At 31.8% G+C, this 23,374-nt stretch overlaps 3 protein-coding genes across 3 annotated transcripts; all 3 read left to right on the plus strand.

Annotated features, from left to right (window-relative positions):
* The first annotated feature begins 2,123 nt into the window (after positions 1-2,123).
* LOC101218333 (cucumber peeling cupredoxin-like) lies at positions 2,124-3,677 on the plus strand. The gene is made up of 2 exons (XM_004149989.3): positions 2,124-2,333; positions 2,978-3,677. The coding sequence occupies exons 1-2, from the start codon at positions 2,159-2,161 to the stop codon at positions 3,400-3,402; spliced, it is 600 nt and encodes a 199-aa protein (XP_004150037.1). The 5' UTR covers positions 2,124-2,158; the 3' UTR covers positions 3,403-3,677.
* Positions 3,678-8,018: 4,341 nt separating this feature from the next.
* On the plus strand, positions 8,019-9,899 carry LOC101218571 (umecyanin). The gene is made up of 2 exons (XM_004149990.3): positions 8,019-8,240; positions 9,394-9,899. The coding sequence occupies exons 1-2, from the start codon at positions 8,057-8,059 to the stop codon at positions 9,705-9,707; spliced, it is 498 nt and encodes a 165-aa protein (XP_004150038.1). The 5' UTR covers positions 8,019-8,056; the 3' UTR covers positions 9,708-9,899.
* A 12,163-nt stretch (positions 9,900-22,062) lies between these two features.
* LOC116404304 (umecyanin-like) lies at positions 22,063-22,913 on the plus strand. Its single transcript, XM_031886482.1, has 2 exons — positions 22,063-22,246; positions 22,457-22,913. Exons 1-2 carry the CDS (start codon positions 22,063-22,065, stop codon positions 22,783-22,785), a joined length of 513 nt encoding a protein of 170 aa, XP_031742342.1. The 3' UTR covers positions 22,786-22,913.
* Positions 22,914-23,374: the final 461 nt, after the last annotated feature.

A 23,374-nucleotide genomic window follows, 5' to 3' on the forward strand; every position in this document is an offset into this window, starting at 1 on the left:
CAAAGTCATTTTTGCAAACGAAGATCGAAGCCCGACGATGACAGAGTCGATCTCTCCTACTAGGGCGATAGATCTGACGGCAATAGCTTGATCGTCCCTAGAAGAAGTTCAACAAAGTCATTTCTGCAAACGAAGATTGAAGTCTGACGATGACAAAGTCCGATCTCTCCTACTAGGGCGGTAGATCTGACGGCAAAAGTCCGATTGTCTCTAGAAGAAGCTCGACAAAGTCATTCCTGCAAAAAAAAAAAAAAAAAAAACAAAACAAAAACAAAAAAAACAAAACAACACACAAAAAAAAACAAAACAAAATAAAAAAACACACACAAAAAAAAGAGAAAAAAGAGAAAGGGAGAAGAAAAGTTTTCTATACCTTTCTGCTTATTGGATGAGGAATAAGCGTTGGATGAGGTATAAGTGAGTAGGTATGAGTCTATTTATAAGTCCAACAAATTCAATTCCTAAAAGGATTAGGAATGATATTTAATTATTTTTTTAAAACAAATCCAATTCCTAAAAGGAATAGGAATGATTTTAAATATATATATATAAAGAAAAGATAATCCAATTATCTTATTTTATTTTAAATTATTTCATTTTTTTCTCGATAAATCTCAAGTTTAACTTTTATTGAGATATTTAAAATATTTAAAAATTTCAACATTTTTTTTAAAAAAAAAAATATATATATAGATAAATATTCTCAATTTCAAAATTCAAGTTAAATTAACTTGCATATATGACCTCTTTTTTATCATGAATTTAAATCGGAGCCATAAATCCAACTTTATTTAAGATTGAGGACCTGATTTTTTTATCTCAAATTAAAATTGGTCATTCCAAATTCTTATGCATCCCAAGATAAATTAAGGTACGGTAGAAACATTATCCTTATTTCAAAATTAAAATTTTGGTTATATTCCAAATTTTACTTAAAAAAAAATCATCATATTAAATTTTTTTATCCTCAAATAAAATTAAGTTGAGAATAAAACTTTGAATTTTTTAAGGTTTGACCATATTACAACCCTTATTTTAAATTTAAATCAAACTCACGTACTAAATTCATAGTTTGATTAATTTGATATGTTGAATTGAGTAAAAAAAAAAAGAAGCTCGTACTTTGACTTCAAATTTATCTTTTCCGAGATTCATTCACCCATATACGTGCATAAATCTCGAAAAGGGGCATTTGTTGAATAAGAAATTTTGAGACCAATCACAAGTTGCCACATCATTTATTAAGTTAATGATGAAAAGTACAAATAATTAAATTTGGGACTAATTAAAATTGACATATGCTCCAAACTAATGAGTTAAAAATAAATAAATTGGTCATTCTAATAATGCCACATATTTTTCATATTAATCGTTGGATTAAGTTAATCATTTTTAGTTCAATTAAATATTATTTACTTGGACTAAGTTCAATTAAGCCCAAAAATAAACTTAATTGAGCCCAAAGACTAAATATAACCTAAGTCCATATGGTTGAACGCATGGGGTCTGGTCCATGGACCAACCAGGTTCAAACCCATAAAGCCCACCAGTGAACTCTATAAATAGAGAAATTCTCCTCATTTGTAGGGGTTGGCGAAAATTTTGATCGAGAGAGAATTCTTCCAAGAGCCTAGAAGACTCCCTAACTCCTGAAGTCGACCATCCTCGAAGATTGAAGTTTCTTTAAAGATACAAGCTTTCTTTCAAGGCTCCAACTTCAAGAACATCACGTGCTTCGCTTCCTCCAAATCAAGCTAAAGCATCTAGTTGAGAGAGAATTAGAGGATCAAATTCTAGAGATTGAACCGCATCGCATCAAATCAACAAAAATACAACATCAACCCAAGTTCAAGTCCACGAATTAAATTTCTCCGGAAATCTCGTGCGAACAAGATGTATCTTAGACAAATATATATTTAATCATAATTATAATAGCTAGTAGGTTCAATTTCATAAGTACGACTTTTTAATTAGCAATGTTTTTTCTAAAATAAATTGCAACATGTGTGTTCTCCAATTAAAAAAAGAAGAAAAAAAAAAAAAAAAGACTAGTAAACACATCCTTTCTCTTGTTCTCAAACCCAACATTACATTATATATATAGAATCCATATCAAGGCCCTCAAGAGCTTATATTGTTTACGTTTTAAACATAAACAATGAGAATTGTTGGGATTGTTTTTGTGGTGGCGCTGGTGGCGACCACCGTGCTTCAAGCAGCGGAGGCGGTGGTGATTCCGGTCGGGGGTGACAGTGGCTGGATACGTCCTCCTAATTCTGACTTCTATTCCTCTTGGGCCGCGGGTCTAAAGTTTACCGTCGGAGATATTTTAGGTTTGGTTCCATATATATATATACACTAATTCTCTGCTGTTTAATTCTTTATTTTCGTTACTGAGGCGTGCTAATTCGATTGATATAATATGTTTATTATTAATTACATGAAGTTTAATATATCATTTTCATCTTTACTATAATTTTGCTTTTTACCTATATATTTGCGTGGTCTCTGTCACTCACATGTGTACTTGAATAGCAAGAAGATACAAAACATTAGATAATATTAAACTGATTAGTATAATATGGACTTATTTAATACTATACAACATAATTTAATCTCTCAAATTACAAACTAAAAAGTAAATTAATTAATAGTAATATTGGCCTAAATGATTAACTTCTTTAATTTTCTTAAAATTTCAAATACTGCTAGAACTGAAACAAATATCCTCAAAGTTTTTTTGTCTTATTTTTTTATTACAACTACTCTGTATAAAAATGTTTAGGTCAATAATTGTTAATTATTCATTCTTAAAATTTGGTGGTTGAATTTTCAAACTTCAACGAGGTGAAAGTTTTTTTCAAAATTACACTCAAGTAAAAATTGTTTATAGTAATTAATTTTGACAAATAATAAATAAAAAAATAGTAATTCAAGTTCAAGTTTTGAGTCGTTGTTGTTTCTATTTCGGTTGCAGTGTTCAACTTTATGGCGGGAGCTCACGACGTGGCCGGAGTGACAAAAGAAGGTTACGACAACTGCATCACAACCGATCCTATATTCTTAAACACTACATCCCCTTTTTCTTTCACTCTCGATAAACTTGACGATTACTTTTTCATCTGCACCATCCCCGGCCACTGCTCCGCCGGCCAGAAATTGGCCATCACCAACCTCCAACAATCGCCCCCACCTACCTCTCCCAGTACTCCTCCCGTTCCCGGTAACGAGCCAACACCAACACCACCTGCCTCCCCTGATTCTCCACCCATTTCGAATGAAATGCCACCGCCCGTCCCAGTTATTGCTGCTCCGCCGCCACCAAACTCCGCCACCAGTATTGTGGGCTCTATATTCACTGTTGCCTTCGTCTCCATCGCTGTCAGCTTCATAATATATTAATCACTCGTCGTTTTCTTTCTTTGTTTTAGTTATTATTAATGTTTGGCTTATTACATAAGAGTTGACGGGGTTTTGTCAACGGCGCTATTTTCAGTATTGTATTGAGATTTTTATTTTTTATTTTAAATTTTATTATAGTTTTGCTTTTGGTTTATGTGAAAAAATTATTGGATGAGATTGTTAGGTATAATGTAGGGTCACAGTTCTTACATAATTATTAAATATCTGGCTGTAAAATAAATAAATAAAACTAAGTACTTTAAACTTGTATTCAATGTTTTATTAAAAGGCCATCCCAGTGAATAACATGTAAGTTTCAAGACATGTTTACATTTTAGAAATTGAAAAAAAAATAATAATAACTGGATTTTTAAAAGATACCCCAACCAATATGATCAAAACATCAATTCAAAATAACAAATCCAATAAAGAAAACAATTTTGTTTCATCCGGAATTTAACTTTTTGTAGTACAAGTGAAAGGGATGATTTGAATCTTAGACTTGTTAATCCTTATATGTATTCAGATGACAGTTAAACTAAGCTATAGTCGACTACGATACTATATTAATAAATCATAAAGCTAACCATATAGTTAGCCCCTAAATTTTGACTTTGAATATAACTCATGATTACATAATTTATGAATATTTAGTTTTTTTAAAATATATTTTAATTTAAAAAAGTAATCGAGTTTATAACTTAAAACACTGGTATTTACAAATACTTTTATCCTTTTTAATTTTAAAATTTAAAATTTGAAATCCAGATACATTAAAAACGTGTCTAAGTTGCAGAGTCTGATAACAATTGTCATATACCCTTCCCCAATACTCTATAAAACCTAGAATGAGATGTGACGATAATAGACCCTAACGAACTAAGTATGTAATCCATTCTCAAAATGAAAAGAATAAAAAAATATATAACATTATTAAAACTAAAAAAATATATCTTTATTAAAACTTATAATGCACATTAAATCCAATATTGTAAAATATATATGTACACCACCCATCAAAATTTAAAACCATTTCCAATACCTTTGCTTTTAACTTGAACATATGTACATACAAATGAAGACATGCACAAATATATGAGGTTTGGTTTTTTCTTTTTTAATTTTTACCTTTACTTTTTTTTTTCTTAATGAAATAAAAAGAATGTTGATGTTTGAATTGGATGTAAAAATTCTTCTTCATTGTCTTTCCTTATTGAACTATTTCTTTATTGCTTTAGTCATAGGATCTTGGCTCGATGGTAATGGATTGTTTTCCTTATAATTAATTAGTAAATTTTCTTACCTATTTGTTGGTCCTTGTTGCTTTTTGGGTGGAAGATGAACGAGAACATCTTTTGGTGTGTTGAATGATAGACAATGGTTTTTGTCTGCTTCATGAGAAGCTGTTGATCTCAAGAAGATAGTATTCTTATTGATTTGATCTTGGAAGACGTACAACTTTTTATTGACAAGTTGTTCGACACTGACTGTGAAGAGAATTAGTTGTAGTGTTTAGGGGGAGCCTAACAATACTATAGTGTTGGAGTTGAATAATCAGGGGAGCTTAGTTCTATCAAAGGAGAGTCAACCAAGTATTAAACTACTTTCGGGATAGCCTAAGTGATCCTTTAGCTTAATCTTGCAATTTATCAAGACTACTTTAGAAAGATAAGTTGCATATACTTGTAATCCATATTATATACTCTAGTGAACATTCTTCTCAATTGGACAAAGCCCTCCAAACATAGACAATATTTCACTTTAAGTGGATTACCAAGTATCATGTGTTATTTCTTTGTTGTATTACCGTGTTGATCCCTTTCTCAATTGGTATCAGGAGATAACCAGAATGTCTTCAAACTCATAAACACATGTGTGTTTCGGCACAAATGTTTTGGAAGATTCTTGACGTTGCTCATGAAGGAACCTTTAAAGTCAAAATCTCTCAACTTCAAATCTTAATATCTCGATTTGAGGCTCTAAAAATGAGGACGAGTCTATTATTGAGTATAATGTGAAAATTTTTGACCTTGCAAATGAAAGCTAGGAAAAAAAATGTAAGACGAAAAACTAGTGAAGAAAGTTCTTTGATCCCTTCCAAAGATATACAATATGAAAGTAACATTCATTATTGAAGAAGCCAATGATGTATCCAAAATGAAACTTATTGATTTTTTTTTGTAAATCCAATGAGAATCTAATCTTCATTCCTTCAATTAAGTTGTAGGGGATTTAAAATGAAGAGGTTGATATAAAATACATGATTTTTTTGTAAATCCAATGAGAATCTAATCTCATTCCTTCAATTAAGTTGTAGAGGATTTGACATGAAGAGGTTGATATAAAATACATTAATTTTGGTAAAGTATTGAGGAAGTTATGAATGTTTCAAGTTTGTTTAGTGAATCTAGAAAATTGTGTAAAAAGTATGAAATGTGGTTTTATTTCTTAAGTTTAGAATTCATGAGCGACATTTTTTGTACATCATCTTAAACTTATTATAGAAAGACAAGAATATTCGGGGTTCTAATTCTCGAATTTGGTTTGCTTGTCAGACCATGAGGAAATAGGTTGAGATTACAAACTAGGAAACTAGTTCGATCAAGACTATGAGTGATAAAACAATTTTTTCTGACTACAAATTTATGAGCTCTACATGATTCACATGACTAATTTACAGCATGAGTTTCGAATTTAAATTTGTTTAAGGAGTTGTATATTAACACATGAATATTGAGTTTCTGTTTAAAGTATTTGAAACGGTAATATTTTAGGCAAAACATGTTTTAGCAAGTATTGTTTAAATTTTCAAGTTTTCTATAAACAAGCTAAGTAAGGCTTAAGTTTTTACGAAAGAAATGATAAGATGACATGCTTAAATATTTTCGTGAGATCATATTATGAGTTTTCTATTGACTACATGACAGAGATATTGAGTTTGAGTCTGTATGGTACTGTGTGCACATAGGTTATATTCCATTGTTGACGTTGAAGTTTAGCTCCGTGTCAATGATGTTGTCGGAGGTGATGGGTGAGGCCCACCACGACAAATATGATGGGAGTGATGGGTGATGCCTACTACATCGTCCAGTTGAAGTTAGGGATTATGTTGGGATAAATTTCTAATAGGAAAACCTAATTAGAAATTTAATATGGTTTTCCCTAGATCAATATATATAATGAACAATGCCCTTTGTTGTTGACTACATTAATCACACGTCTATATATCTAACATATCTAACATATACAATCATAGTCACATATTATACATTAATCTAAAACGTGGAATTGCACAATCAACATTGGGTTGACAATCAATAACACGAAAATGTAATTCATAATAACAAAGAAAATCATAGACAACAAATATCAATCATACTATCAAAATACTCCAAAAATAAAAAAAAAAATACAACAAGTTCCTCCAAAATCCTCAAAACTAAAAAGAACTAAAATCTTACTTTCTCACATTAATGGTAGAAAAGATAGAGACCCACATCGTTTTTGGTGGATTACAAAGTTAAGATGAAATCAAACCTAAAAACCAATATTATAGATGGATAGAGAGAGAAAAAAACATGAAGAACATGACTGACCATTTGTCCAAAACGACCACCTAGATCAAAAGATATAACCTAAAAATCAAAGCTACAAATTTATATCTGCACGACAGCGTCGTGGCACTACAAGACGATGTCATCCTCATAGTGTTGCTATCACATAAATGTAAATTTTGCACCCTTTTCAATTTTGTCCAAGTCTTGAAGAGAGGAAGTCTCACATCTAGGGAAAGCTTAACGTTTCTAGAGAGTTAGCTCTACATAATTTTCATGTAATCTTGAGAGCATATAAATAAAGGAAATTGCATCAGATGACAAAGAAATTCTTTTTTAAAAAAAAGTAGCTCATAGTACCTCTTTTTTGCATATTGAATATATGTCAGTATGACAAATAATTAGATATATCCAATGACTATCATAGGTATATCCACTTTTAAATTTGATATTTTTGCAATTTAGAAAATGTAGTGACATGTGTTCTATTATCATAATTTTTTTTTGTTATTTTTGCAAACATTCTTATAAATAAATACAACTTTATAATTGCTTAATACATTGATATTAATTAGTAAGACTCTCTCCCTTAGACATATATATAGTTGTTGTATCACCAAACTAAGTTAACAATTCTTGTGTAACATCTTATATTGTACCGAAGAACCGGTCTAATTTCACAAAAGTTTTCGAACAGTTTTTTATAATCTATATTTTCCGTTTATGAATTATTATAAATCATTTAATTCACAGTAGATTACAATTTGATTGGCCAAATATAAATAAAAATTAAACAAATGAGATAAGAAAAGTAATTAAAGAAATGGTCGTATCGAGTTCCGATCCTTTGCATACAAGTTCTTCACCCAATTAGAGCTGTTGTATATCACTTCTTCGTTTCCATTATTGAAGATTAACATAATCGTACACGTTTTGTCTACTTCGCCAAATTATATATGTTGTTGAATACTGACCAACTACAAGTTTGGACCTTGACTTCTTCTTACGGTTCCCACACTACGAAGCATCTATAAAAATCCACCCATCTGTTATCTTTTCTTCTCCATTATATATCCATTATCATCATTAAAATAAGAAAAATGGCTACAAAACTAATGAGTTTAAGTTCAATTGCCTGTCTTCTCCTTGTTGGGGCTTTCCTCCATGTTGCCTCCGCTGTCGACTATGATGTTGGTGGTGATTTCGGCTGGAGCCTACCACCGAACCCCACCTTCTTCTCTGATTGGGCTCGTAATAAAACTTTCTTTGTGGGTGATAAACTAGGTTAGTGATTCATTATATGCCCTTACTCATACTCCATTTTTGTTCGTTAAATTACACATTTAAATTAACTTTTAATTTCAAATTTAGTAAGTTAATTTTATGTTGTGGTAAAATTTTATAATCGCTCTATAGTACTATTAGGTTACTTATTTAACCTTTGTTTTTCTTTTGTTAAATATGATACAAAATTATATGCCCATTAACTTTGGGGGTATGTTTCCATGATTCTATTATTTGATGTTAAAAAGTTTCAATTTGACTAAAATCAACTTTTAAATGTGTTCTAAACAAATACCTTTGAAAAAACTCCATCATTAAAATAAGATGTAAATGGGTGCCGTAACTAATTGTAACATCATTTAACTGGTATAAAATGATTCACTTAAATTAACTTGATAATCGTATACTAAATGTGTTTTAATTTATTGAGATGAAATAAATGATAACAATGTAATTTTAATCTTGTATAATACATAGGATTGTTTTCAAATAGAGCAAAATAAACAAACTATCATTGATAAATGTTGATTAACGTACATCGATAGGATTATTAATTATCATCATCTATCACTCAAATATGTGTTTATCAATATCTAAAATTATCTATCAGGATAATATCACATAGTTTTACACATCAATTCTCATACTTTAATTTTCTTGAAAAAACTTAAATTTGAAAAGTTAAAAATAAAACTTTATGAAGTATTGGTTATACACAATAGTTAAAACCCATAACAATTTAGATTGTGTTAGGACATATTGACCCTCTAAATATTTTTAAACACTTATTTTACATCTATAAATACTTTTTTTGAAGCATTAAAAATTGAATCCGTACACTTATTTTACATCTATAAATACCTTTTTTGAAGCATTAAAAATTCAATCCAAACATACGGATAGTCCCTAAATTTTGAATAAGTAATTCAACTTGGTTAGTATATATTTTGAAAGTCTCTCTAAAATTTAGATTCCAATATTTTTGATAATTTATTTAAAAAATTATTTCTATTTAACTTGTTCATTGTAAAAAGATTTTTTAAACTTGACCAATTTTTTTTTTAATAATATCTAAATTGTTACAAATCATATAATACATGAACAAGTATTTACCAACGAAAATAAGAGAACTATAAATTGTTTTTGTGTGCAGTGTTCCGATCAAAAGCGTCAGAGACCCATGATGTGGCAGAGCCTGATGGGCAAGTAGATTTGGATGGATGTGTGGAGCCAGGAATTAGTTTAAGTACATCTGCTGTGTTATCTATTTCACTTGATTCTCCACGTCGCCGTTACTTTATTTGTACTATTGGGAATCATTGTAATGCGGGTATGAAATTTGCTGTCGACGTTTTTATAAACCCCAACTCTGCCATGCCGCCACCGCCCAGCTCTGCCTCTTCCTTAAGATTTGGTGCAGTTTTGGCTGCAGCCATGGCTGGATTGTTCTTTCTTTTAACCATATGATTGGTTAGCTTTATTGTTGTTTCATTATTTTTTCTCCTTTTTAGATCATCTTGTGTGTGTTTCTATCTTGTTCTATTATTTTTGTAGCTGTCTAATTGTTTGAATAAATACTATTGTAATATACTCCATCATATATGGTTATCCATTCTTTCTCTCTTTATAAACATAATAAAAAAGATTAATAGAAATGTATATTTGAAAGTATATATATTAAATTAGTGCTGACACCAAAAGTCCATGATTAAATTGTTAATTTTATAAAAGTTTAAGAATAAAAAGGATTCTTAACAAAATATTAAAAATATAAGAAATATAAGTCATCACACAAATCATAGATATGTTTTCGTGCTATAAATTCTATTGTTTTTTTTACTTTGAATGTCTTGAATTTAGTCAGGTAATTAACCCATAAAATTATTTGGAAAATATCTTTACATTAATAAATTACTTATTTATCGTTCAATTAATACTTTTTAAAATTGTATTTTCTAAGAAAGTATATTTTAAATTAAGGAAAATTTTTAAAAATAGTAGATTTTACAAAATATTTACAATCTATAACAAATTCTATCACCTATAGTCATTGATATGTTATAGTAATAGAAAACCATTAGTAATAGAATCCCAAATTTTGCTATAGCTTATAAATAATATTTTAATTTATTTTACTATTTTACAGAATGTTCCTTCAATTAATAAAATTACGTGTGATTAGTAGCTAAATTATTAATGAATGCAAATGTTGGCCTATGTGACCAAAAGAAAAGTCAAAAGTCATTACTTTTGAAACTCAACTATTACCATTGCAATCTAATTTTAAATGGTTTTAATTTACAAAATTTTCAAATGGAAAACACATGCATTTTTTATTTATAAAAACATATAATTTGGTCCACTTTATAATTATTGAAAACCGACTCTCATCTCGACCAAAGAAACTTCTACGAATTTACATTAACAATTCAAAGTCATAATTGCCACAAATTATTTAAGTTGTAACCAATAAGAAACTTGACTAAGTGACCATTGATTCATAGAATAAAGTATAATTTGTTATTACAAGTCATGTTGAAACAGCTACCAAGTTGTCAAGTATTTGTTCCTTTCTTATTGCCTGTGGCACGTCGGTCGTGGTATTATATGTGACATTGTTGCATGCAGATAGAAAAATGCAAAAATAACATGTCCCTACATTTTATAAATTGCAAGGGTATCAAATTTAAAAAGACGTTAACCCTATGATTAGTGTCTGATAGCTCTCCGCTAGCGCTATGATTACCGTCTGATATCATTAATTTTGTCATATTCGCAATATGCAAAAGAAAATAAGTGTCATTAGCTATTTTTTCTAAATGATTTTTTGTTATTTGATGCAATTTCCTAGAAAAATCTGGATAATTTTTTTCCTTATCTAACAACATTTTTAAATTTTTTTGATTTACTATATTTTTTTCCCCGTAAAGAGTTGATTTATTATTTTCTTTAATATAGTCTCAACCATTCCAAAACATATGTTATATGATTTAATTCGATTTTAGGGTTGGTGGTTTGGAAGAATATTGAAGTGCAGATTATTTTGTGTTTATGTCAAACTACATAAGTGTGTCAATCTATGACATTGAGGAGTTTTTATCATTGTAAGAAATAAAAAATATACTGAATGGTTATATAATCTATGTATATATTGGTAAAGATACGTGCAGTAAGAAAAAATTACAAAACATGAATAATAATGTGTATGTATTATTGATGTTGTAATATATATGTGTAACAAATCACAAAACATAAATTTAATATTCAGCGGTATACCATAGTATATATAAATGACGGGACATTTAATAAAAATCATATGTCGAATATGACAGGAAGATGAATTGAATAATAAAAAAATTAAACAAAATAGAAAAAACAATCAACATATTTGCTACAAAATGGAAGAAGAAAGAACAAATGACCATAATTTTTTTCACATAATGTTCACAGACGATAAAAATAATGAGATAATGTTATATTTAATTATCAAATTATTCCATATTATAGAAGATTTCATTTTATATTGAATTAATAAAATATTTTAAATTAATTTCCATAATAAATTTATACATTAATTAATAGGCCAAATATGAAAGCTAATAATTTGAGTATAATCTACTTAAGGAAATAATTTGAATTTTATTTTAAAAATTATATGTAATTAATAAATATGATAAGGTTATAATTGTCGTGAAAATATATGAAAACCTAATCAAGGAAATAAATCATAATTTAGGTTATTTGTGAAATTTCCTAATAGATTTAGGTCATTTGTCTACATTTTTTTTTAATTTAGAGATTTCCATGATAGAGTCATCAAGTAGTCTTGATGAAGTTATCTTGACTCCATTTTTTTTGTTATGTCTAAGATAACATGTTAGATAAGTGAAATCCTATCATTCACACTATAAATGATTAATCATTTTGAGTCATGAATTAACTATTAAATACAAATACTTCGTCCACCAGATCAGATATTCTAAATCACTGAGTATGCATGTGAAAAAACTTCATTTTACATTTGTAAAGAAAGCTGTATTCCAACAACCTTAGTTGCTCTTTCCCTAATTCCTTTATTTTTTGTAAACACCTATATTTATAAAGGTGTGTTCATAAAGCAAACTAGTTTTTAGTTTTACAAACACACTTCATCAATCTAAAAAAGCACATAAAGATATATAGGAAACAAGCACTTCTGTACTCATCTTTAATAACAAAGAAATAGATCCTTTCCCGTGGATGTAGGCTTCAATTTGGCCGAACCACGTAAATCATTGTAGCATCCTTCTTCTTCTCCTTCGTCTTCGTATTGTTGCCAACTTCATACACTCAAAATCACAATAGAGAAACACATTAGGGTTTGTTAGCAAAAGAGAGGAAAAACGAAGAAGATGAACAACAAAGAAAAGGTGAAATAATTCTCTCTCTCTTTTCATTTCGTATTTCTTTTCTCTCATAACATGCAGAAATAAAAGAGACCTACCTCCTCACGCATGTACAGCCGTTAAGCAAATAACGTGGCTCTATCTCCTCCAAGTATTATAGCAACCTGAAAAATAAAGGTTCAAATAGAAATTATAAATAATGGAAAAGGCCCAACAATTGGTATCAGGGCGAATCTTGATTTCAAGAAACTGAATCTTGGAGGAAATTAAAGCTAGATAGACCTGAATAATGGCAGTGGCAAGAGTGGAAATCGAGAAGTTCGATGGAAAGAGAGACTTTGCCTTATGGAAGGCAAAGATTAAGGCCTTGTTAGGACAACAAAAAGCTCACAAAGCCCTTCTAGATTCTTCAGAACTTCCAACAACCCTCACAGCAGTACAAAATGAAGAAATGAAATTAAATGCCTATGGAACACTAATACTAAACCTTAGTGACAATGTTATAAGGCAAGTACTAGAAGAAGAGACAACACACAAAATTTGGAAGAAATTAGAAAGTCTATATGCCACTAAAGATCTCTCAAACAAGATGTATCTAAGGGAAAAATTCTTTACATATAAAATGGATCCTTCCAAAAGTTTAACAGACAACTTAGATAAGTTCAAGAAAATAGTTTCAGACTTTAAAAGTCTTGAAGACAAACTCAGTGATGATAATGAGGCATTCGTTCTCCAAAATTCTCTACCCGAGGCATACAAAGAAGTGAAAAATTCACTAAAGTATGGTAAAGACTCAGCCAAAACAGATGTCATAATATCAACCCTAAGAACCAGAGAATTGAAAATACAGTTATCTCATAAGGAACATCAAAGTGGAAATGGTTTGTTTGTCAAAGGTAAATCCCAAAACAATCAGGGTAAAAATAGTAGCAAATCCTCCTCTTATGAAGATAAGAAAGTTAAACAAAAAGAGAAGTGTAAATAGAGTAAAAAGAAGGGACACCTTCAAGAGTGTTTTTTCCTTAAAAGAAATATCAAGAAAAAGAAAAAGACTTAAAAGGAAAACAACCATAAGCCTTCATAGTAGAAATATCATTTACCTACACGGATGCCCTGACATCAACCTTAGACCAAGCCAATTATGTTAACCCCTTCCGAAAACGTGATTGGGTCCTAGACTCAGGATGCACCTACCATATGACACTTTTTAGAGCATGGTTCAATACCTATAAAGAAATCAGTAGAGAGTCTGTGTTTATGGGGAATAATAATGCTTGTAACATTGCTGGAATTGGATCGGTCACCATGAAACTAAAGGATGAGACTGTAAATCTCCTTAGAAATGTAAGACATGTTCCTCACCTTAAAAGAAACTTAATCTCCTTGGGAATGCTAGACTCTCTAGGATGCGAATACAAAGGAAAATGTGGAGTCTTCCAAGTTTTCATGGACTCTAAAGAAGTATTGGTTGGGGGAAAAGGTAAATGACCTGTTTATAATAAAAGGGGTTGAAATGATAGATGAAGCAAATATTGTATTAGCTCTAAACTTAACAGAGGATGACCTTTGGCACAAAAGACTGTCTCATATAAGTCAGAAGGGACTTGAGGCTTTATCTAAACAAGACATTCTACCTTTAGACATATGCAGTAAACTGTCTTTCTGTGAACACTGTGTGCTAGGCAAAGCAAGGAAACAAAGTTTCACCAAAGCACAACACACAACTAAAGGAATTCTAGACTATATCTATCCAGATTTATGGGGTCCAACCCCAACTCCAAGCCTAAGAGCTCAAGGTATTTCTTATCATTTACTGATGATTTTTCAAGAAAAAATTGGATTTATTTTAAAAAAAAAAGATCAAGTTTTTGAAAAATTTTAAAAATGAAAACTAATGATAGAAAAACAAACTGATAAAGAGATTAAATACCTTAGAGCTGACAATGGTTCGGAGTTTTGTGGAGAGGTGTTCAATCATTTTTGCAAGGAAAGTGGAATCACAAGACACAAAAATGTGAGATACACACCTCAACAAAATATGGTGGCAGAAAGACTTAACAGAACTATAATGGAAAAGGTAAGATGCCAACTATCAGATGTCATTCTGGAAGAAAAGTTTTGGGTTGAAGTTGCTGCCTATGCGGTGTACACATTGAATAGAAGCCCCCATACCTCCTTAGGACTCTTAACACCTGAGGAGAAATGGTCCATCTAAATGATCTTTAGGTGTTTGGATGTGTAGGGTATGTCCATCAAAACTAAGGGAAACTAAAGGCTAGAGATGTTAAGTGTATGTTTGTTGGCTTCACAGAAGGGGTAAAGGGTTTCAAGTTGTGGCACCACTAACAAGAAGTTCATAATTAGTAGGGATGTTCATTTCAGAGAAACTGAGATGTTTATGCAAGGGAAAGGTAATACTAAAAGGAGCACTGAAGCCACAAAAACCTATACTCAGATTGAACTGGAGAATGCTAGAAACGGTGCTCAATTTACTAAGAAAACTAAAGTTATTGATCAAGAAATAGATGGAGAACAAACTAAAATAGTTAAAGAACAATCTAACTTGAGCCAATATTCCCTAGCAAGAGACAGACAAAGAACGGTAATTATTCCTTCAATCGGTATGCTGAAACTAACTATATAAGTTTTTTTCTAAACGTTACTATAGCTCCCAGTGATAATGAACCTAGTTCTTTTGAGGAAGTTAAGCTGTAATGATGCTAGACGGTGGATTGAAGCCATGAATGAAGAAATAAATTCTCTAAAGGTAAATGACACATGGACCCTTATCCCTTTACCTAAGGAATGCAAACCAATAGCATCTAAGTGGATCTATAAACTCAAGGAAGGAGTCACTGAACTCACTACCAAGGTACAAGGCAAAGTTGGTAGCTAAGGACTTTACTCAAAGAGAAGGTATAGACTATTCTGAAATTTTCTCACCAGTTGTTAAACAAACCTCTATTAGACCTCTCTTATCCCTAGTTACTTAATATAATCTAGAGTTGGACCAACTTGATGTAAAGGCAGCCTTCCTTCATGGCTATCTAGATGAAACAATTTACATGGTTCAACCTAAAGGTTTTGAAGTTCAAGGTAAGGAAGACCTCTATTGCTTACTAAAGAAGTCAATATATGGACTGGAGCAATCACCTAGGTGCTGGATCTTATGGTTTTATATCCAGACTGAGTTTTAATAGAAGCTCATACAATATGTGTGTCTACATAAACTCAACAACCTATAAGGAGATGGTTTTCTTTCTACTGTATGTCGATGATATGCTCCTTGCCAGAAGCTCTAAGGAAGATTTAACTCATGTCAAAACTCTTTTAAGTAAAGAATTTTACATGAAGGATTTAGGTGAATCAAGAAAGATCCTAGGAATTGACATCACAAGAGACAAAAACCAATCCATACGAAGCATAAGTCAATCAACCTACTATGAGAAGGTGATCAGAAGATTCAACCTCACCACTGCTAGACCAATCACACTTCCTATTGCACAATATTTTAAACTATCAGCCGCTAATTTTCCTAGTGAGACAGACATAGAGCACAAACTATTAGAAATTAATAAGCTAGATACATTATGGATAACACATTAATAGATACATTTCTAGTTTCAAGATACATATGCATTTCTAGATACATGTAATTATTCAAGTACATGAATGGTATGTATTCATGTACTTCATTTATTTTGTGTCTTTTAGGAAGTGTCTCTTGAATACTATATATAGAGATCATTTCCTTCATTTGTACACAAAGATAAAAGAATAAAATCAGTAGAAGCAAATTGAGTTTTAGAAAGTAAGTGAGTTTCAAGAGAACAACATTCTTCTCTTGTGTGTTATTGAGTTTTCTAAGAGAACAAATTTCTTCTCTTAAAAGTTTGTGAGATTTAGAGTAAATTTAGAGTGGGCTCGTCAACGCCTCCAACAAAGTGGTATCAGAGCAAGGATTGAAAGATGTCATCTAACATGTTGCAGCCTCAACTTCCTCGTTTTGAGGGAAAAACTATAGTCGGTGGAGCCAGCAAATGAAGGTTCTTTATGGATCTCAAGATCTTTGGGATATTGTTGACATCGGATATTCAGAGCCAGAAAGTGAGAATGGTCTTTCAGCACAACAACTCAATGAGTTGAGAGATGCTAGAAAAAAAGGATAAGAAGGCATTATTTTTCATCTACCAATCTGTGGATGAAAATATGTTTGAAAGAATATCAGGAGTCTCTACTGCTAAAGCAACATGGGATGCATTGCAAAATTTGTATGAAGGAGAAGAAAAGGTAAAATTGGTCCGATTACAAACACTTCGAGCTGAATTTGATACAATTCGAATGAAAGATTCTGAAACTATTGAAGAATTTTTCAATCGTGTTCTCTTAATTGTTAATCAATTGAGATCAAATGGAGAAACAATTGAAGATCAAAGGATTGTTGAGAAGATTCTTAGAAGCATGACTAGAAGATATGAGCATATTGTTGTAGCAATTGAAGAATCCAAAGATTTGTCAACTCTCTCTATAAATAGCTTAATGGGATCTCTTCAATCTCATGAGCTCAGATTGAAGATGTTTGATTCTAATCCTTCAGAAGAAGCTTTTCATATGCAGTTCTCCTATAGAGGTCGATCTAATGGAAGAAGAGGTGGACGTGGTGGTAGAGGCAATGGACGATCCAACGTTGTAACAAATACATAGTCAGAAAGCAGAGACAATCAATTTCTTTCAAATAGAGGACGAGGAAGAAGTTCAAATAGAGGAAGAGGTAGAAGTGGTGGTCGTGGAGATTTTTCTCACATACAATGATTCAATTGTAGACGTTATGGACATTTTCAAGCAGACTGTTGATCTAAGAAGACTAATTCTAATCAAGCAGAAACCACACTAATGCATGAGCAATCAAATAATGATCAAGGTCTTCTCTTCCTCACTCTAAATGTTCAAGAATCAAGCACTGAAGAAATATGGTATCTTGATAGTGGTTGTAGTAACCACATGACAGGAAGAAAGGATATTTTTATATCTTTAGATGAATCTCATCAAAATGTAGTGAAGACTGGTGTCAACAAGATGCTTGAAGTCAAAGGAAAAGGAGATATTCTTGTCAAGACAAAAATGGGAGCAAAAAAAATTACTGATGTGTATTATGTTTCAGGTCTCAAACACAATCTTTTAAGTGTTGGACAACTTCTCCTAAGAGGACATGATGTTATTTTTAAAGATAACATATGTGAGATTAGAACCAAGAGTGGAGATCTCATAACGAAGGTTCGTATGACTCACAACAAAATGTTTCCAATTAAAATATGTTATGAGAAGCTTGTTTGTTTTGAGACTTTAGTAAATGACACCTCATGGTTATGGCATTGTCGATTTGGGCACCTAAGTTTTGACACTTTGTCTCACATGTGTCAACAACATATGGTGAGAGGAATGTCAAATATTAAAAAGGAAGATCAACTCTGTGAAGCATGTGTTTTCGGAAAGCATCATCGAAATTCATTTCCAACTGGAGGTTCTTGGAGAGCATCAAAACCACTCGAGCTTGTTCATACAGACTTATGTGGACCTATGAGAACTACTACACATGGAGGTAACCGTTATTTTCTCACATTTATTGATGACTACAGTCGAAAAACATGGATTTATCTACTAAAAGAAAAGAGTGCTACTTTCGAATGTTTCAAGACATTCAAAGCAATGGTGGAAAATGAAAGTAACTTGAAATTGAAATCATTGCGTTCGGATCGTGGAGGAGAATATATTGTTTTTGCAGATTTCTTGAAGGAAAATGGAATCAAGCATCAGAAGACTGTTCGAAGAACTCCTCAACAAAACGAAGTTGCAGAGAGGAAAAATAGAATAATAATGGAACTTGCAAGAAGTATGTTGAAGGCAAAGAAGCTTCCTGATCAATTTTGGGGAGACGCAGTAACTTGTGCTGTTTATCTCCTAAATAGAGCTTCAACGAAAAGTGTGCAAGGTATTACTCCTCAAGAAGCATGGAGCGGATTGAAACCAACCGTTAGTCACCTAAGAGTATTTGGGTGCATTGCTTATTCTCACATTTCAGATGAGAAAAGAGGTAAGCTAGATGATAAATCAGAGAAATGCATTTTTGTTGGGTACAGTGAGAACTCTAAGGCCTACAGACTATACAATCCGATAAGTAAGAAAGTTATTATTAGTCGAGATGTCAAGTTCGATGAAGCAAAATTGTGGCAATGGAATGCACCAAATGAAGACCAAAATCTATTACATGTTGATATGGATGGAAAAAAAGATGCTCGAGACTTGGAGCTTGAAGTAACTCAACCACTGACTTCACCTTCTTCATCACACTCCACAAGTGATGAAGAAAGTACTCCAAGGAAGACCAGAAATATTCAAGAGATCTATAATACTTCAAGAAGGATACTAGATGAAGAACATGTTGATTTTGCTTTATTTGCAAATGTTGATCCTGTATACTTTGAAGAAGCAATTCAAGATGAAAATTGGAAAGATGCAATGAATCAAGAAATTGATGCAATAAGAAGAAACGAGACATGGAAGTTAGTAAAATTACCAGAAAATAAAAAGGCTCTTGGAGTCAAATGGATCTATAGAACAAAGCTAATGCAAAACGGAGAAGTGCAAAAATACAAAGCCAGACTCATTGTAAAAGGTTACAAACAAAAGTTTGGTGTGGATTATGAAGAAGTTTTTGCACCGGTAACTCGCTTGGAGACTGTTCGTTTGTTGTTAGCCCTTGCAGCAAAAAATAACTGGAAAGTTCATCAAATGGATGTAAAGTCAGCATTCCTAAATGGGTATTTAGAGGATGAAATATATGTTGAGCAACCCCCCGGTTATGCAAAGATTGGAGAAGTAAATAAGGTGTGTCGATTAAAGAAAGCCTTGTATGGGCTAAAGCAAGCACCAAGGGCTTGGTACAGTCGCATCGACAATTTTTTCTTAAAGGATGGTTTCAGAAGATGTCCATATGAACATGCTCTCTACACCAAAGAACATGAAAATGGTAATTTCTTGATAGTTTGTCTATATGTTGATGATTTAATATTTACAGGCAACTCAAATATGATGATTGAAGAATTCAAAGAGAGCATGAAAAAGGAATTTGAGATGACTGATATGGGTTTACTTCATTATTTTCTTGGTATTGAAGTTAAACAAGGTGATAATGAGATTGCAATTTTCCAAAAGAAGTATGCAAAAGATTTGTTGAAAAAGTTCAAAATGGAGAATGCTTATCCTGCCTGTACTCCTATGGAATTGGGTTTAAAGTTAAGTAAGCATGATGTTAGTGAAGCTTTTGATGCCACCATTTATAGAAGTTTGGTTGGAAGTTTAATGTATTTAACTACAACTAGACCTGATATTATGTTCTCGGTCAGTTTATTGAGTAGATTTATGACATCACCAAAGAGAAGTCATTGGGAAGCTGGAAAGAGAGTTCTTAGATACATTCTTGGAACTGTTGATCATGGAATCCACTATAAAAGGAATGTAGATAATGTTCTTGTTGGCTACAGTGATAGTGATTGGGGAGGAAATATTGATGATTTCAAAGTACTTCTGGGTATGTATTTAATATTGGTTCTGGAGCAGTTTCATGGGCATCAAAGAAGCAAGATGTTGTAGCATTGTCCACAACAGAAGCTGAATACATTTCTTTGTCTGTTGCTAGTTGTCAAGCACTTTGGCTAAGAAATGTACTACATGAATTGAAGTGTCCTCAAGAGAAAGGGACCATCATGTTCTGTGACAATCAATCATCTATTTCACTTTCGAAGAATCCCGTTTTTCATGGAAGAAGCAAACACATAAACATCAAATATCATTTCATCAGAGAATTGATCAAAGATGGAGAAGTATATATCAGGTATTGCAAGACTCAAGATCAAGTTGCAGACGTATTCACAAAAGCATTAAAGACAGATTCATTCTTGAAAATGAAAGAGAAGCTCGGAGTTTGGGAAGTCTAGCTTAAGGGGGCATGTTAGAAATTAATAAGCTAGATACATTATGGATAACACATTAATAGATACATTTCTAGTTTCAAGATACATATGCATTTCTAGATACATGTAATTATTCAAGTACATGAATGGTATGTATTCATGTACTTCATTTATTTTGTGTCTTTTAGGAAGTGTCTCTTGAATACTATATATAGAGATCATTTCCTTCATTTGTACACAAAGATAAAAGAATAAAATCAGTAGAAGCAAATTGAGTTTTAGAAAGTAAGTGAGTTTCAAGAGAACAACATTCTTCTCTTGTGTGTTATTGAGTTTTCTAAGAGAACAAATTTCTTCTCTTAAAAGTTTGTGAGATTTAGAGTAAATTTAGAGTGGGCTCGTCAACGCCTCCAACACAAACTACATATGGAAAATGTACCCTACAGTCATAGAGCACAAACTACATATGGAAAATGTACCCTACAGTCAAGCATTAAGAAGTTTAATGTACTTGATGATCTCCACTAGAACTAATCTATCCAATTCAGCAAGCCTAGTCAGCAGATATATGGCTAATCTTGAAAAACGGCACTAGAAAGAAACTAAATGGATAAAGAGATACTTAATCTAGTCCAAGTCTACTAAAATAAACTATCAAAGGTCCACTAAGTCAGAACTATAACTGATTGGTTATGTGGACTCAGACTTTGTCAGTGACAGTGACAAAAGAAGAAGTTTAATCGGATATGTTTTCCTCTATGACCCTAATCTAATTAGTTGGAAGCAACCCTACAATCTATTGTTGCTCTCTCTCAACTACAGAAGCAGAATACATAACATTAGCAGAAGCTGTAAAAGAAGGATTATGGCTTAAAGGACTGATGAAGGAGTTTGGAATCAAACAGTGGATTGTAAAAATCTCCTGTGACAACCAAAGTCCCATTCACCTATCCAAAACCCACAATACCACAGCCAAACAAAGCATATAGACATAAAATACCACTTTATACGAGGAAAGATTGAAGCTTACCAAGCCGGTCTCAACAATGCAGCTCCAGAAGTTCCTCTAGCTGGTAGGTTTCAACCTACCTGAAAAAGAATAGATCAGAAAAAGAAGAGTAAGATGGAAGGATCACTATCACATGTTTAAGTTGGATTCAAGGTGGAGATTGTAAAGAAAACTGAATTCCAACAACCTTAGTTGCTCTTTTCCTAATTTTTTTTTTTTTTTTTTTTTTTTTTTTTTTTTGTAAACACCTATAAATTTAAAGGTGTGTTCATAAAGAAAACTAGTTTTTAGTTTTACAGACACACTTCATCAAAATTATATATGTTGTTGGATGTTGACCAACTACAAGTTTGGACATTGACTTGTTCTTATATTGTTCCCGGACTACTTAAAAACATCTATAAAAATCTACTCTTTCTGTTATTTTTTCCTCTCAGTTATTCATCATCATCATAAAAATGGCTACAAAATTAATGAGTTGGAGTTCAATTGCTTGTGTTTTCCTCGTGGGAGCTCTCCTACAAGTCGTTTACGGCTTTGATTATGATGTTGGTGGCGATTTCGGTTGGAACGTTCCACCAATACCCACCTTCTTCTCCGATTGGACTCATAATAAAACTTTCTTTGTTGGTGATAAACTAGGTAGCTGCTTAATTATACCCTAAGACTACTTTTTGTTTGTTTCTATTACAAATTTAAGTAAATTTAAAATAAACCATATATTATGTTTTACAATAAAAATTAAATCATATCGTACAAGTGAGAAAATACATAAACTAAATCATTATCGACAAGAATGAGAGATTCCTTGTTTTATAGTTTGATATATGTGTGGTTTGTTTTTATGTACAGTATTCCAATCAAACTCGTCGGAGTTCCATGACGTGGCAGAGCCTGAAAGTCAAACGGATTTTGATGGATGTGTGAAACCAGGAATTAGTTTAAGTACATCATCTGCCATGTTATCTGTTCTACTTGATTCTCCCCGTCGTCGTTACTTCATTTGTACAATTGGCAATCATTGTAACGCGGGTATGAAATTTACTGTCGACGTTTTTGTAAACCCCAACTCTGCCTTGCTGCCACCGCCGCCGCCGCCGCCGAGCTCCGCTTCTTCCTTGAGATTTGGTGCAGTTTTGGCTGCAGCAATGACTGGATTGCTCTTTCTCGTAACCATATAGTTAGTTATGTTTATTGCTGTTTCATTATTTTTCTCGTTTTGTGATCATGTTGTGTGTGTTCCCATATTGTTCCATTGGTTTTTGTAGATGTTTCTTATTGTTTGAATAAATGCTATTGTAATATTCATCATATATTTATGTATTATTCTTTTCTTTTCTTTTCTTTTTTTAAATAAGTTATTAGAATGTAATGTTTGGGCAATTTGAAAAAGTTTATAAACAATTATTAGGTAAGGCCTAATTTACATGTTTGGTAAAGTTTATATATATAAACTCAATTATTCCCAACTTGGAGTAGTTCATGAATTAAATGACTACTTTCCTAAAGTTTAGGACTAAAAAATATTGAAAATTAAGAATGAATATGTCACACATAAACAAAATATCTTGACAACTTTAGAGACAACATTAGAATAACAAATTATATTATAAATGAAGAGTGAACACGTAGAGATTTGTAAATTTGTTCGGTGATATTCACATACGTTCTGGGGTAGCGTATCAGAGAAATTAGATAATTCAATTCACTAATATTTAAGAGTCCAGTGTTTACAACACGTAGGTATGTGTGTGTGTATATATATTTGAA

The sequence above is a fragment of the Cucumis sativus genome, chromosome 1 (genome assembly GCF_000004075.3).
Source record: "Cucumis sativus cultivar 9930 chromosome 1, Cucumber_9930_V3, whole genome shotgun sequence".
In the NCBI taxonomy this organism is placed as follows: domain Eukaryota; kingdom Viridiplantae; phylum Streptophyta; class Magnoliopsida; order Cucurbitales; family Cucurbitaceae; genus Cucumis; species Cucumis sativus.